Below are 17,789 nucleotides of genomic sequence, written 5' to 3'. Positions count from 1 at the left end.
GTGTCCAAGTGGGGAGCTGGGGAGAAGAAACTAATGGAGAAGGATGTCAAGTGCCTGCGCAAGTCCTAAATATTATTTAATCTTAATAAAACTTGGAAGATTTTAGTTTTTCATGAAACCTCACCATTTGGAAGGTTCTGCAAACTTCTATTGCAAATTTGAATTTTTACCATAGTAGCTAATAGCGCCCTAATATGTATATATATATAGCCTGGTGTTGGCGCAGTGGTTAGGGCAGCGGCTTGGGATCCAAGAGGTCCTGAGTTCAAGCCCCGTTGGGCCACTGAATTAATACACCAGGGGGTTGACTCAGCCTGTCATCCTTCCGAGGTCAGCGAAATGAGTACCAGTATACTGGGCCAGTGTATACCCCGGTTAAAATAGGTGTACCTTATCCCTGTGTCGTAAGAGGCGACCAGGGTTGCGTCAGGAAGGGCATCCGGCGTAAAACATGTGCCAAATCACTATGCGGATCATACGGATGATCCGCTGTGGCGACCCCTAACGGGAGCAGCCGAAAGAAGAAGAAGAAGATGTATATATATATATATATATATATACATACATATATATACTTATATATACATATATACATATATATATATATATGTATTTGTATATGTATATATATATATGTATATGTATATATATATATATATATATATATATATATATATATATATATATATATATATATATATATATATATATATATATATATATATATATATTGTTGCGAATTCGCGCCCGCCGGCATGCGAACGGCCACGTAACTCGAATCGCGGCACGTCGCCCACCGGATCGGACAATTCTATCGTGACCCTCTCGGACTAATGCCGGGAGCTAGTCACGGGTGGGCCTTTCGGCCTCACCACGATCGTTCCAATCGGCCCCCGCGTGGGATAGGGTTGTTCGCCAAATTCGACCTACCTAAGTACCCACGCGGAGGGTAGACCGGGCGATCGCACCTCGCCGCAGGTCGACTCCGGACATGGGCAACTTAAGTGAGCCGTTCCGGACTATCGGGATAACCGAGCGGTGTTATCGTCGGCCTCGACGATTCCGATTAATTATCGGGCGTATTAAGCCCACTACCAACCCTTTACGTGAAGCAAGATGGAGATTCAATTAAAGAAAAGACGAAGCGAAACGGGAAAAAACAGTTCAACATAATGCACATTTATTCCGCGGCACACGGAAAGCACACATATACAATTACAACAATTATGCACCAAAAGCAGATGTAACAAAAGAAACACAACAATGCAGATCTACTACCGACTACGCGAGCACACGGCAACACTTACACAGTTTTACTTTACAGACGGCGCCAACAACACATTTACTCAAAAGCAAAAGAAAAGGGCCACCCTCAAAGACAAGGGGGGCAGACGGGGCCTGTGGGCCAATATTTGCGCGGGACCTGAAAGAGCGGTCAGGTCCGCGAGACCGGGTGGATCCTACCCGTGTCTTTGTGATGAGCCGCAAATGTGGCGGCGTGGCGGCACCCCGACTCCGTGCTCCTTCGCGGGTTTCGTTGGCACTGCTTGGAGTGGGGTGGGAACGGGGCCCCACTTTTCGCACTATCTCAGCGTGGGGGGAAAAAAGGGGGCAATTGTTGATGCACTGGGGAAAGAGGATAGCTGGCTTGCTTGGGTCCCGCGACGAGCGATTCCACTGCGAGCTCGTCGCCGACCGCCGTCTTCCTTGCCTCGGACCCGAGCTATTCGGCCTCTTCCACAATTCTCCTCAGCCGACTGCAGCAAACCACCTGTACGCCCTCGCCTCCCGACTCACTCTGCGCTCCAACCCGACTCGACCGCGCTCCAAGCTCCAGGCTTCCTCTCTCTGCAGCTCCCCGACAGACTCCGAACCCCGACAGACTGCGAGCTCCACTCGGCTCTCCGACCTCTCCAGACTGACTCTTCCGAAACTGACTCCACCCTGCGCTCGGCACTTTATAGGCCGGCAGGAGAACCCATATGCAAATTTCTGGATCAGAACGAGCTCAGGGGTGGAGCCACGCTCGCCCATTGGACCGGAGGAAAAGGGGTGTGAGTCTCCCCTGATCCTAGAATTTGCATATCGCGATTCTACTCTGACGCGCCTGGAGACGGGGCCAAACCGCCCCGCGCTTGCTGATTGGACGGATCAGAAGTGGGCGTACATCATTCCTGATCCGAATTCTCCTCGGAAAGGCCGCACTTTGCACTCGCGGTTCGGCACGCGTCCCGTACGAGGCCAGGACAGCCTGACGCTCGGCGTTCACAAGTGGTGCGGGAATGGCCGCAGAAGGAGAGGTGAAGGTGGTGGAGGGTTTATTGTGGTGGTTTATGGCCATGGCGACGTTTGGAATGGCGGTGATGCGATGTTTGCGGGAGCGAGTTGTGAAGGTAAAGGTCATGGCTGTTGGCGGTGTTGTTGTTGTGAAGCGGCGTTGCGGTTGGTGGTTGTTGTGTGATGGCGATTGAGACGTGGTTGGTTCAAAATAAAGAGAGAACAGAAAAACGACTATCTCAAAGCGTCGCAGCCCGAATGAATCACATTTATTCCCTCTAAACAATGGGTTTGGGGCTAACTACACATGTACTTACAGAGATATCTCACCTACGGGACCTGAATGGTGGTTTGCGAATTTCCTCAACCGCAACACTAGCCCCTCCCCTTTTTACAGACTCGTCCCGAGTCGTCAAATTTTCGTGTGCCATCATGTGTAGTTCTCCCCTAGTACGTTTTACCTACGGATCCCTGAGTGCGACATTCATGGTATTCGTGTCCTGAAAATAATTAACCTGAGGGCTGAGTAACTAACTAAACAAACCCACTCACACGGACGACAAATAAAATTGCCGGTGCTAAGACAGACATGCCGGGGGTGCACTCATATTTACAGTACAATACATCTTAACTTACAAATTTTACACTAAACCATGGCCCAGGATCAATGAACTCTGCAAAAAGAAAGCAGTTAGCAGGGAGCCAGGCTGCTCGCATGCAGTCTCTGGCTCAAACAATGCAGGTGACAGGGAACGTGGCCGGCTGCTCACACGCAGTCCAAGGCCTTCCTTTTTTAAAATGAACCCAGTGAACCACAACGGTGCATGGGCTGCACAAACGCAGTCTCCGTGCCAGCTCAAGTGGCACACGCAATGAACACAATGGATGGATGGATGGATGGATGGCTGGATGGATGAATGGATGGACGCAAACACGGTGCACGGGCCGCCACTGCAGGCCCGTGTTGTAGCTGCCAACAGGGCAGTTCTCGCAGCTTGCAAACTGTTGCCTTGATCCTGGCGCACATGGCAATGAACAGGGGGGTGGGCAAAGCAAAATTGAACGGGGGCTGGTGAACATGGGCCGTGGGCATGGCATGGCAAAGGTGAGCAGGCAAACAAAGCCTGCAGAACCAGGCCGCTGCAGGCAAACACAGCCGGCAGATGATCTGGCCGGCACAGGCCTTGCAGAAAACAGCTGCAGACGATCCGGCCGGTACAGGCCTCGCAGCAAAACACAGCCGGCAGATGAAGTGGGCTGGCACAGGCCTTGCAGCAACACAGCCAGCAGATGAAGCTGGCCAGCCTTTTGCCTTGAGATGGAGGTTGGTGGAGGGAGTGCAGTGGTGCTGGCCACACAGAAGGCGGGCTCGGACCTACCCTACGGTATCCCTCCCACCTATCGCCTTTGCCTGTCTCTGTCCATACCCACCCCCTTAATTTGTAAAAAACCCAATTTTGCCCCAACTTATTTTTTTGTTGTTTTTATTTTTATTTCCCCACTATAACTCGTCCCATAACCCCCTTTATCGTCCTTGTTCGGCTAACCTATAGTCACCTAGCCTACTCCCAACCCCTATGTTCCCTTCCGGAGGGGAATAAGGGAGAACTCGCGTCCTGCGTCGAGGCCCAACGAAGCCTCAGAATGGCCTCTCCAGAGTTCAGCGATCTTAACCCAAAGTGGGTCCAGCGGCCCACAACGAGAGCGAAGGGATGGATGGTGGGGAGGGGTACACTTCCTATCTACCCTAACCATTTAACTGTTAAACTACCCCGGGGCTTTCAACAAGCACCTCTCGCTTAAGCTATTGGTTCTAAAAACCCATATTCCAGTCGCCTGTGTTGGTATCCTCACAATTTCGGGCCTTGCCCCCCAATTTTCTTTCTGTGCCCTCACACGGTCTCATGGCTGGGACGCGTGGCTCCCCTTGGCAGGCACTACCCTCTGCCGAATCTCCAGCTATGGCACCCCCTGGGCACTACACTGCCTCCGAGCCTACCAGCTCCCTAAACACCGGGGAGTGCCCTCCTTGGCGACTCCCCTGAAACGCACACGTGGCAGGGTGGCTTCCCGGGCCCCTTTCCGAGGGTCACCCGTGCCCACGACACTGCCCACGTGGCCAATGGCGCCCGGGCCCCCGCACCATGCGGGCGCACCCGTGCCCACTACGCTATCCTGGCCCCCCATGGGCCCTTGGCCTACTACGGCCGACTAGCCCGGTGCCCGGGGTACCCACTCAGCGATACTCACCTTTCGCAGCCATGCTCCAAGCCCGTCAACAGGGCTCCTGCACCTCTCCAAGCGGGTTTCGAGCCTATATTCCCACCAACAACAAAACGACCTCCATTTTGTCAATTTAACTGACCCCCTAACTCACTCTACACTGACCCCGGGGTTCCTTGGGTGGGAGTCACTCCTCCCCCCAATCACTCATCGCACCATGCATTCCCCATTCACTCCATACACACAGACCCGCTGGCCTCACTCACTCACCAAGCACATTTTCCACTCAACTCACCAACTCTTCAACACACACACCACCGAACTCTGCCATCCTGCTAACTACCTCCCCTAACTAACTCGTGCTCCCACGTCATCCCTTAAACTACAGCACGTTCCATTTAACACTACGTAGCTAAGCTACGTCCCCGCTACACATCCACAAGTCTGTCACTGTCTCCAAAATAATCCCATACTCCATTTTCCCAACTTAAATCTCATCTAAATCCCTCTACCTAATCCATTCCACGGGCCCCATGAGGACTTACCCCTGCCCCATGGAGCCGGTCTAACTAAGCTAACCCTTCCCCCTAGCTAGTTTCCATCCTGTGCCCACGCGAAGGGGATCATCCACCCCTTGCCCAGGAAATCCTGTTCACCCGAAAGCGAGGCTTGCTTTTTTTTTCCACATGTGCAGCACTAGCGCGGCAACTCGCAACCTGCACACCAGCGCGGTAATTCACAGCCGCGCACCTGTGGCGTGACGTCATGGCAGCTGTTCGCGTCCCTCGTCCCTCTTGGACGGTACCATCCGGCAGGGATTCACCCTCCTGCCGGATTCCAACCACACACGCAGCCATGACGTCACCCGGCGCGTAAAAAAAACACAAGCCTCACGTCTCGAGGGGTTCCCCACGCGAACACATGTGCTCTGCCCGTTGGAGCTTAACACACACGATCGTGTGGAGAACCCGTCTGGTCCAAATCCATAATCCTGCAGAAACTTTGTCCGTCGCGGGATCGGCAACATTCACCGCGCTCGTTTCCGGACCGGGCTTCACTCCCGCAAGCGAGCACGTGGCGGCCTCGTGCGTTGCACAGCACGGACCTCGCGCTCGCTGCTGGGTGAACCCGGCACGGTTACCAATACATGTACAGCCGCTACTCGGCTTTTGTCCCTCTGTCGCCGTCCCCGTCGCCATTCAACACACGCACTCCCGCGTGCCACGACGCTCACACACCACTCCATTACACTCACATTCACACCGGGAGACGCAGCTGCGTGCTCCCGCATGCCAACCGTCATCTCCCTCACACACAGCGACCTTGCACACGCTGTCTCTCTCACACTCGGCCGCTCACTCACTCGTGCCATTTCCCTTACACAAACCATACCACTCACACACGCGGGGCACTCGCCCGCGGTGTCCCATCCACACACGGCGTGCTGAGGAGCACGCACTCCGGAACACTCGCCACCACACCACTCACACATGGGGTCGCTTCCACACACGGGGGCGCACTCACACCTGGGGTCTCATCCACACGGGGTCTTTGTCACCCACCCGGTCGCTCTCACACACGCCCTTGCACCCGCGCTATGCGTGCGTTGCAGCACGAATTTCGCCACACTCGTGAACACACACCTCGACACCACACACACGGGGACAACCACACTGGGGATTCGTATCCCCACAAGGGTCTCCGGGGCCTCTATACCCCCAAGCTCTCCGTGCACCTGTTCGCAGCACTCCTCCCCTCAACCTCGCAAAGCACGACCGAACCCACCTGGTCGTGACTCGCCTCAAGGGGGCATACTCCCTCTTCTCGTTCCTGGAGGAGGCTATCCCGCTGCTCGCACTGGGTCCCTTCACGCTCCGCGAGCTCACCCTCATCGTCCTCCACTAACTATGTGTGTGTGTGCGTCTCTAACCCCGTCCAATTCACCATGTATCTCTCGTGTCTCTGTACATTTATTAGTTTCTGTTGTCTCCTCGTGTCTATTGGTCTCTGCTTCTTTCTGGCGTCTTTCCTTTATCTTTACGTAGGTCAACCTTGCTTTCTCCTTAAGTCGCTCCCGTCCTTCCCTCTGTTTCACTCGTTGCTCTTTTACGATCTCCGCGTACCTCATCCTTGCTTTCCGTCTTAATTGTTCTTTTCTCTCCCTCCCAATTCCTTTCACCTCGTCTCTTATCTCCCTCGTGCACGTCTTCGTCACCCAAATGAGTTTTTCCCTATCGGTCACCGTCATGTTCTCGCCCAATACGTCCCCCGAATTAATTTCTCCTTACCCGCCTCCACCGCGGGCCTGACAGCCGTTGCACCCCCTCCCAGCTCGTTCGCTCCCACACGTGGCGTCGCCATTTTAATCTCCACCGTTGTCGCCTTCATGCCCACCTGCAGGCTTCGGCCTATTTGCTGCATCTCACCCTGCAGTTCTTTCATTTCTTCCTTCATTCCTTGCGCATTCGTTTCCATTTGCTTGTTCATTGCCGCCAGCATGGCGCATGGCTGGGCCATCTCGGGTGCACTCAGCTGAGCCGATTCGGCAAGGATCGGGGGGTTTTGGCGGAGAGGAGGAGGGGAGGTGTCATCCACCGCGGCCGCCACCGCACCTATTTCGGGCTCTGGGTTCAGTTGGGGGAGTTCGTGTTCCTGCACAACCAACATTTCCTGCAAGGGGATTTCATCCTGGACCATGGATTCTACACATTCTAAATCCATTTCTAATACCCCCGGCTCCCGCTCGCCTTGAGACTCCATCTTATTTCTCGTAAGGGGTTAATTTAACTCGCTCGTAATTTGGAGGGAATCGGGGTTCGCTCCTCTCACCCCTGGACCGATTCCCGTGAATTTAGCTGGAGACAGGAGAGCCCGTTTTCCCACTCTCCGACACCAGTGCCGCGAGGAGGGGGATGGGTTTGTGTCCCACGACCTGACACCAGTGTTGCGAATTCGCGCCCGCCGGCGAGCGAACGGCCACGTAACTCGAATTGCGGCACGTCGCCCACTGGACGGACAATTCTGTCGTGACACTCTCGGACTAACGCCGGGAGCTAGTCACGGGGTGGGCCTTTTGGCCTCCCCACGATCGTGCCAATCGGCCCCCGCGTGGGATAGGGTTGTTCGCCAAATTCGACCTACCTAAGTACCCACGCGGAGGGTAGACCGGGCGATCGCACCTCGCCGCAGGTCGACTCCGGACACGGGTCCCTTAAGCGACCCGTTCCATACTATCGGGATAACCGAGCGGTGTTATCGTCGGCCTCGACGGTTCCGATTAATTATCGGGCGTATTAAGCCCACTACCAACCCTTTACGTGAAGCAAGATGGAGATTCAATTAAAGAAAAGACGAAGCGAAACGGGAAAAACAGTTCAACATAATGCACATTTATTCCGCGGAACACGGAGAGCACACATATACAATTACAACAATTATGCACCAAAAGCAGATGTAACAAAAGAAACACAACAATGCAGATCTACTACTGACTACACGAGCACACGGCAACACTTAAACAGTTTTACTTTACAGACGGCGCCAACAACACATTTACTCAAAAGCAAAAGAAAAGGGCCACCCTCAAAGACAAGGAGGCAGACGGGGCCTATGGGCCAATATTTGCGCGGGACCTGAAAGAGCGGTCAGGTCCGCGAGACCGGGTGGATCCTACCCGTGTCTTTGTGATGAGCCGCAAAAGTGGCGGCGCGGTGGCGCCCTGACTCCGCGCTCCTTCGCGGGTTTCGTTGGCACTGTTTGGAGTGGGGTGGGAACGGGGCCCCCCTTTTCGCACTATCTCAGCGCGGGGGGAAAAAAGGGGGGAATTGTTGATGATCTGGGTAAAGAGGATAGCTGGCTTGCTTGGGTCCCGCGACGAGCGATTCTACTGCGAGCTCGTCGCCGACCGCCGTCTTCCTTGCCTCGGACCCGAGCTATTCGGCCTCTTCCACAATTCTCCTCAGCCGACTGCAGCAAACCACGTGTACGCCCTCGCCTCCCGACTCACTCCGCGCTCCAACCCGACTCGACCGCGCTCCAAGCTCCAGGCTTCCTCTCTCTGCAGCTCCCCGACAGACTCCGAACCCCGAAAGACTGCGAGCTCCACTCGGCTCTCTGACCTCTCCAGACTGACTCTTCCGAAACTGACTCTACCCTGCGCTCGGCACTTTATAGGCCGGCAGGAGAACTCATATGCAAATTTCTGGATCAGAACAAGCTTGGGGGTGGAGCCACGCTCGCCCATTGGACGGAGGAAAAGGGACGTGAGTCTCCCCTGATCCTAGAATTTGCATATCGCGATTCTACTCTGACGCGCCTGGAGGCGGGGCCAAACTGCCCCGCGCTTGCTGATTGTACGGATCAGAGGTGGGCGTGTATCATTCCTGATCCGAATTCTCCTCGGAAAGGCCGTACTTCGCACTCACGGTTCGGCACGCGTCCCGTACGAGGCCAGGACAGCCTGACGCACGGCGTTCACAAGTGGTGCGGGAATGGCTGCAGAAGGAGAGGTGAAGGTGGTGGAGGGTTTATTGTGGTGGTTTATGGCCATGGCGACGTTTGGAATGGCGGTGATGCGATGTTTGCGGGAGCGAGTTGTGAAGGTAAAGGTCGTGGCTGTTGGCATTGTTGTTGTGAAGCGGCGTTGCGGTTGGTGGTTGTTGGTGATGGCGGTTGAGACGTGGTTGGTTCAAAATAAAGATAGAACAGAAAAACGACTATCTCAAAGCGTCGCAGCCCGAATTAATCACATTTATTCCCTCAAAACAACGGGTTTGGGGCTAACTACACATGTACTTACAGAGATATCTCACCTACGGGACCTGAATGGTGGTTTGCGAATTTCCTCAACCGCAACAATATATATATATATATATATATATATATATATATATATATATATATATATATATATATATATATATATATATATATATATATATATATATATATACATCTGCTTTGGATCGGACAGGGTCCATCGACACAGACAGTCTCAGCCAGAAGGTGTGAGACCATCCATGGATACCGAAACAAAATTATAATTTTACTGCATTTTTTGTGAATGTTCCCCAAGGAGAACCCAAATGAAAGCCGAACCTGGCGGTGATACGCGTGTGAAATGCAAAAAGTGGGAAAACGGTTCTTACAAATATAAATGATTTATGACCAAAAGAATAGCAGTGGTAATGGTAGACAACATGTTACAAATAAGATGGAACAAACCAAGCAGTCAACAGACACAAGTGGGGATATGTGGAGATGCAATCTTATATGCAGGGGATCTAAATCGTAACCCTAAGGTTATGGTGGCAAAATACTGGATTCATACAATAAATGGGAACTGTACAGGCAAGAACATTTGGCGGCACGAGGTGGTTGTGGTTGCAGGATGAGAATGGTTGTGCGTTCAGTGCAGCTTGGGGCATGAAAGCGAAGAGGCGCAATGATGACGCAGGGCAATGTTAACCCAACTCTCCTCACATCCCTTATATGGCGCGTGACGGAAGCAGAGAGAGCGTGCACATGTGTATCAGTTTTTCTTATTCCCTGCGACATCCCACGGCTGGTCCCAATTGTTCACTTTCCAGGATGGGTCTGGAGCTCCAGCAGTGTTTTAACCACCCACAGCTGGTCCCCATTGGCCACTCCACTGTGTGGCGGCGGCACTTTCAAACAGTGTCTGTCCTGCCCCCCCCCCCAAATCGAGGAGACCCCCCCTTCCCTCAGCACACAAGGCTGCTTCTCCTGTGGTCCTTTGTGAGGCGACTTTGGGATGGCCATTCTACTCGTGGAACCTTGAAAGCGTCCATTATGTCACACAAAATGCTCTTACAGTGCTATTTGTTCCTTTCTGTGGACACAAGTCCTCCACCCAACCTCGCCTGCTCACAAGAGTTTTCGCCCAACACAACCTTACTCTTTGCTACCTTAAGGTTTACATTCACCAACTCCTTAATGCACATTTTACAATGAGACTTACTTCTGAAAATATACTGAAACTGGGCAAATCGAAGCTACGAGAACACACAGACTGCAGAAACCTCGTTATTCTTTAGACAATGTATTGATGGATCATCACCCTCCACCCCCTTTTTCCCCCTTTCCATGTTACAATATAGAAGTTTTTGATTATGCTTTGTCTCTCAGAATCTTCAGCAGTTGTGATTTCTCCATTGTTGAGGCTGGCGTCAATACACTTTCAAGGTTCATTTTGCACCAGCATCACTCTAAGTACTATCTTTCACTATTCACAAAACTGAGTGTTGAGCCACCTTGTGGTTAGACTGCTCAACTTGGGCAGGACGTAGACTTCCTTTCTCAGGGAAATGAAGGAACAAAACTTCCAAAAAAAACTAACAACGATTGACAGATAGAGAAAGATGCTATTGTAAAATAAGCTTGGGATAAAACTTTTGGTGCAACACTTTAAAGGCTTAAAATATAATATAACCAACAATGTTCATGCATGATATCCATGACATGACATACCGATGCAACTTTGAAGAAACAAAGCATCATTAAGAAAACATTTTTAAACATCAGAAACATAAAACAAAAATAACAGAAGTACGGAGGTAAGTAACCACAGCTCATGAAAGACTCACAAGCAGGATGAATGCCAGGTTTAGATCGCGTCCCAAGAATCTCTCGTCCTTCCATTGTCACGCACCAGCATTCTCCAGCTGGACCACACTGAGTAGGCTTAAAGGCTCCGTGCTCATCGCACTGTGGCACGTAGACGACGCGCCCTTCCGCCGAGCCCAGCACAACCTCCATCCAACGCTGGCACATTGTACTGGCTTGTTCTGGTCGTGATGAAAAATGGATGTCAAGATAATCGCAACGTGCACATAAACTGTTGTTTGAAGAGCATATGTGACAGATTTTTCTCTGTTTAATGGAAATTAATCGACAAATCCAGTGTGCAGAGTGAAACCACCAAGTGCAGGTAACAAAGCGATAATCAGTATTTTCTCTCCCTGGCAATGGACTTCTGGTGCAAGACCATTGTTTTGCTTATCTCCTTCTTTGCTTAAATTTAATTCTTTTGTGATGTGTTATCAATTTGATTTATAATACACCATGAAACATGGTGTTGTTCAATTCTGTGGAAATAGCTGCTTTTAATACTGAAGAATAATATGCTTGAACAAATGTGAAGAGGCAATGGGTGTGAAGAGTATGTGTGAAATGAGAAAACTTGAAACATTCACATCACCATCCTCTCAGAGCCAATTTTTTGAAACTTTAGTTGCAAGAATTATGTGATATCAAATTGGTTTTGCCATTAAGTTATTCATGGATTATTGCCTGCTTTCTATCCAGGATGTGCACTTGCCACTCTCACTCAGTGTGAAGGTGTGGCTTCCACTGAGCCTTCGATACATTCATATATATATATATATATATATATATATATATATATATATATATATATATATATATATATATATATATATATATATATATATATATATATATATATATATATATATATATACATACATACACAGTGCTCCCCCGCTATATCGCGGTTCACTTTTCGTGGCTTCACTACATCGCGGGTTTTTTCTAAGGCTTCTAAGTCTTCTGAACCTGAATCCAAGCACTCAAGGAAGACTCTAACCATCATCGAAAAGGTGAAACTTCTCGACATGCTTAAGGAAGGGAGAACGTACGTGGCTGTCGGGCGCCACTTTGGCCTCAATGAATCTACGGTACATTATATTAAGAAGGACGAGAAGAATATAAGATCGACGGCAGCTGGTTCTTTCAATAAAACTGCTAAGAGGGTTGTGACGTCGCGTAATAAGGTTGATGGTTGGGATGGAATCTGCATTGTCTCTCTGGATTAGTGATTGCAGAAAAAATAATATCGCGCTGGATAGCAACACAATCCGCACAAAGGCGAAGTCTCTGTATGATACGTACACTCAACTTGCTCAAGATCGCGGCGCCGACGAACATGTGGAAGATGAGATGGACATGAAAAAAGATGAAAAAAGTGTTCAAATATTTTTAAATAATTAAATAAATATGTGGTTTCTACTTCGCGGATTTTCACCTATCGCAGGTGGGTCTGGAATGCATTAACCGCGATAGGTGAGGGAGCACTGTATATATATATATATATATATATATATATATATATATATATATATATATATATATATATATATATATATATATGTATATATATATAGAACAACTCAACAACCTCGTCAATCTCCACAACACAGCGACCCTCCTCTACAAACAAAAACACCACTCCCAGAAAGCCACCCGAAGAAGGAAACAGAAATGACGGTTGGGGCGGGTCCCTCAGAACGGCGTAAACATGGATGACGGTTATTACAACAACAACAACAACAACAGAGCCAAGCCGATCACTCCTGGGATTTTCCCCCGCGTGCCGGGAAGAGAGGGGCGAACGCCCCGGACCCAATAAAAAGCCGCGTTCGCTGGCCGAAAAGGCAGTTGAGTTGGTGTGGGGAGCTCGGAGTTCGGAGTGTTGAAGTCCGGAGAGTTGGGGAGAGCGCTTGAGTTGGGGGGCTGGACTTCGTGGCTTGCAGTCGGCAGTGGGAGTGGAGAGACACCCCGTTGGGAGCTGGAGAGTTTGGAGTTTGGGCAGTTGGTTCGCTGGGGGTTCGCCGGCGCAACGAGGAGGCCTGAGTCAAGACCCATTCACTCCTCCAGTGCGTTGTCGGCTCGACCAGGCCGCAGTGGAGGCCGGACGACCAAGGGAGCCAGTCGGAGCTCAGGGGTCTGGGCACAGACAACGAGGGTCGCCGAACGAGAATCCAGCGAGTCACCACGAGGGTGGCCAGGTAGCCCGCTCTGTCTCTCGAAGCCCCTTCAGTCATCCCGGCTCCGAGCAATTATAAAGGCTCACGAGCCCGGTTCTTCCTTTCTGGGGTTTTGGATGAAAGTCTGTGGTGCCTTATCTACCTAAGTAGAACTGATTAAGTGCATGATTGTGTACATAACAATAGACATCAGCTGTAGGTTTTTGCTCATGTCCTGTCCCACTCCCCCATTCATTGCATATGTGCGTTTAAAATAAATGTCCCCATTTTTGAATGTTCATCTGCTCGTTGTGTCACTTTCTGCCATTGACTGCCATGATGTGTTTGGAATATTAGCTGGCTGATTATAAGCCGATAAAACATACATATAGTCTGACGGGACTTGGCGATATAAAACTGCTCGGCAATCGCATACCGAACGAGCTGCTAAAGCGACTCGTTTTCGTGCAGGCCCCATCGAGGTATAAACTCCCGGCATTTCTGTCTGCGCGAATAGTTAGGTATATTGACAATCCGGCGATTGACCCTGTAGCGTGTGGACAGAAGAGTTGGCTGGTTTATCGTTTGTTAAAAACACCCGTAGCTGGGTTTTGGCGTTGATCCGGAAGCTGCGACGAGATTGCTCGTTCGGTGGGTGTGGGCAGCCGCAATTGGGCTAAGGCGGTCGTCCGCATGCTGAACAGGCTGAAATCTTCAACACTGTTGTCTGGACGAGGGATTCCAATTCAACCTCCTCCAAGTGAAATTCACGGAACCGGATCAAGGGTGCGCGAAGCGACCCTCCGGTTCCATTAAATTCCGAGCTTTCAAATTTTTTATTTCCGATACGCAAAATGGCAGCTCTAGGTAAGCAGGAGCAGGGAGGAATATGTTTTAATGTCGGATCCATGGCCCGGGACGGTTCTTATTATTACAACCCCACCACTAATTGTAGTCAGTGGGAGCGGCCTGTGCAGGAACTTTACCGGCAACCAAAAATGGAGTCGCAAAATGGCGGCGCGGCCCCACCTCAGCACGGCACGAGGCATGAGCGGGTTGCTATTAATAGCGCAATGAGCCGCGCGGCACGGGGTAAGCGCTCCCGCCCACCGGTTCAAACCACGTGGTCGGGGCAGACGCGTCAGGACGCCAATGCATACATTGGCAAGCTTCAGACACAATTGTCGGATGCCTTGGATTTGTGGAGGTGTGGTGATGACTGTATAGAGGAATTGCATTTGTTTGCCAGTGAATTGGACAAGGCAGGGCGGCGTGCAGACGAGGTTCAGGATGATTGTGTGCACGGGGAGTCACGGCGGTTGGCCGATGCACAGGAACGAATTCGGGAGCAAAGGAAGGAAGAATTGTTGGAAAAGTCGAGACAGTTCAAGGAGCTACAGGAAGAAATGTGGAAAGTAGAGGGGAGTACCCATGAGTTGGAACAAGAGAAGAGCAAACTGAACAAAAGAAAAGAGGAGGGGCAAATTAGTAACTCTCGGGATAGGAAAAGCTTGGAGGAAGAATGAGAAACAAAGCTGGAAGAGGAAAAACGGAAACACGATTTGGAATTGAAACAACTGAAGGAAGAGGTAAGATCAGGCAATCAGATAAGAGAAAGCCAAGAACAGGAGATAAAAAGAGGAGAGAAAAATCTGGAGAAAAGGAGGGAAGAATTGTTGGAAAAGTCCGAACAGCTTCGGGAATTAAAGTCCAAGGGAAATGAACTGGCAAGTGAACTAGAAATTAGCAAGGAATATGGTAAGACAATGGATGAAATGAGGAAGGAAGACTGCAAAAGAGGTGCGGAGATAAGAGAGGAATTATGGGAAGAAGCGGATAGCAAACAAAAAGAACACGAATTGGAAATTGACCAACTCAAGGAGATGAGCAAGAGAATGGATGAAATGAGGAAGGAAGAATGTGAAAGAGGTGTGGAGATGAGAAAGGAATTAGAAAAAAAAGCTTCTGAGTTACAGAAACACCAAAACAAAGAGATGGGATTACAAAACAAGCTGAGGATGTTGAGAGAGGAAAGAAAGAGAACTGAGAATGACACGTTAAGGAACCACACTGTGCAGAACGAACAGTTAGAAGCCAAGGCAAGATTAAAGAATGAGATGCAAGAAAGAGTAGTGAAAGAACAATGAATGAAACAGGAAAGGGAGATCAACCAATTGAGGGAAACGATGAGATTGGAGAAGGAAGAACAAGAGAGACAGTGGGATAAGAAACAAAAAGAACTAGGAATGAAGCAGGAAAGGGAGATCAGCCAATTGAAAGAAACGATGAGATTGGAGAAGGAAAAACAAAAGAGACAGTGGGATAAGAAACAAAAAGGACAAGAACAACTAAAGGAGAAAGCAAGGTTGAAGGACGCGGAGATCGTGAAAGAACGACGAATGAAACAGGAAAAGGAAATCAGCCAATTGAAAGAAACGATGAGATTGGAGAATGAAGAACATGAGAGAAGGTGGGATAGAAAACAAAAACGATATGAATTTGAAATTAACCAACTCATGGAGAGATTAAAGTTGGAGTCCACAGAGATGGAAAAGCTCCGGAAAGATAATGAACAACTAAGGGGGCTCAGAGAGGAAGAACGACTCAAATGGGAAGGAAAATGCAGCCAGGAAGTAGAACAGCAAAATATTGTGGGATGTGTGATGTCACCACAGGGAGGAATGTTAGTGGTGCGGGGCTTTATAGACACCACTCGTTGGATGAAACAACAATTAGGGCAAACCCTGATAAAGGAGACAGAAATAAAAATGGAGACTGTGGAAATAATAACGGGAGCCCAGGAGTCTGAAACGTGTAGGGCGAGACATGAAGAGACAAAGGAAAGAACACCAGAGACGCGGGAGATAGAAAAGGTAGAGGAGGAAATACACGATACAAGGGAGCACATACAGGTCGAGATAGTGGAGGACAATGGGGGTGAGCTGGGGGAATGTTTGGTGGCCCGGTGCGAGTAGCAGGATAGCCTCCTTCAGGAACGAGGGGAGGGAATATGCCCCCTTGAAGTGGATCGCGACTAGATCTCTGTTCTCCACCACACGAACTGTCGCTGTCTTGTTTAGCAGTCTGTTGATGGGTTGTTATTGGTTCTCCATCATTGCCTTGAATTGAAGTACATCCACCATCGAGTCATTGTGTGACATATTTGTGTCTCCCCCTACTGATCCGAAGTGCTGTCGCAGCTTCTCCAGTGATTTGTTTAGTCATGTGAATGGACTGCTGACAAATGTGCTGAGCTGATCATGATTCTTGGTGAAGAAGATATAGTAGTTGCACAGGTCAGCTTGTAATGATGGAGAATAAATAAGGCCGTTATATGTCTGTAACCAGTTTGCTTGAAAAGAATGGTTCTTGTTGAACATTTTCATTGTTGGGAAGTCATAGTCGCTACTGGAGGTTGATGGCTGTGTCAGTAAATTGTACTTCAGGTCACCTGTGAGGCTCTGTGTCCTTGTAGTACTTCCCAAAGACATTGGCCGGAGCCAGTAGTGGCAGAAGTATCATTTGAGGTGAGGCACCAGATGTGGAGTCACACAATGGTGCTGGGGGGTGACTCAGTTTCCAGAGCCAGAAAATATTTTAAAGGGCCAGACAGCTGGGACTCTGAAGGTTGCACACAACTTTAAATTGTAGCATGTGGTTCGTTTGCCTTCTTGTTGGCATTTTTGTTCAAACGGTAGGTGGCCTGCAATATATAGAAATCAATGCATGACTTACTTTGAGGAAGTTGTTGCACTATTCACTATTTTGTTTGTTGTTACACTATTTAACACACCGTTTGAACTCTGTTTTTGTTTGTGATAGACGACTTGCAAATGATAGATCCAAGATGTTATGATTATTTACATTTGTTAACAAAGAAAACATCTGTAAGAGGTTCACATCCAAGTGCATGAAACAATTGGAATTGAAAAATGAGTCGAGAAGAAACTAATTAATTTATCCGGAGCTAGTGGCATCCAACTGTAAACTTATTTTCTCCACAGGAAAATTCGGGAAAAATCTTGCTACATGATTAAAAGGCCTCGCCTGTCACTAATTGATTCTAAAGAAAAGCAGAAGATATCAGAATCTTTGGGATGGATCTTCAGAAGAACGAAATAAATACACAAAATGTTTCCAATGCAGTTCAACAAATATATTGAGCGGACGTGCACCAAATGCGACGAAAAAAACCTGAGCACGAAACTCGCCATTACGGATCATCAGATCATTATAATAACGGACAATGTAGCCACTGAAAGTTTGGTTTACCTGGTGAAGTGGTTCAAGAATGTACTGCGCTTTGCAGAAGGAGACGATCCCAAAAAAATGTTGACTTTTGCTCGTTTAAGCTCACCTTTAATCATTCCATTTTAAAGCTATATTTCTCATGCTACATCATTCTAGGAGCCTTGCTCAGCATTGACAAAACTATGGGAAAGCTATTGCCATGTTTGCATTTCATGTAAGCCCATATCAATAAAACTTAGATGCAACACTTTC

General features: G+C 49.2%; 1 protein-coding gene and 1 pseudogene across 2 annotated transcripts in view; one reads left to right on the top strand and one right to left on the bottom strand.

The window, feature by feature from the left end:
* The window catches only part of LOC147032082 (nidogen-2-like), a 269,860-nt gene that overhangs the window by 37,969 nt on the left and 214,102 nt on the right, over window positions 1-17,789 (bottom strand). For both annotated transcript variants that reach the window (XM_085869381.1, XM_085869380.1), the window contains one exon: window positions 11,106-11,306. In XM_085869381.1, coding sequence (XP_085725507.1) covers window positions 11,106-11,306 — 201 coding nt within the window. The remainder of the gene's footprint in view (window positions 1-11,105; window positions 11,307-17,789) is intronic.
* On the top strand, window positions 14,195-17,712 carry LOC147032084 (uncharacterized; annotated as a pseudogene).

The sequence above is a fragment of the Eptatretus burgeri genome, chromosome 2 (assembly GCF_056783735.1).
Source record: "Eptatretus burgeri isolate ZD-2024b chromosome 2, Ebu_testis_v1, whole genome shotgun sequence".
NCBI lineage: Eukaryota > Metazoa > Chordata > Myxini > Myxiniformes > Myxinidae > Eptatretus > Eptatretus burgeri.
The sequence above is the reverse complement of the archived record's forward strand: the minus strand, read 5'-3'. Positions and strand labels throughout refer to the sequence as shown.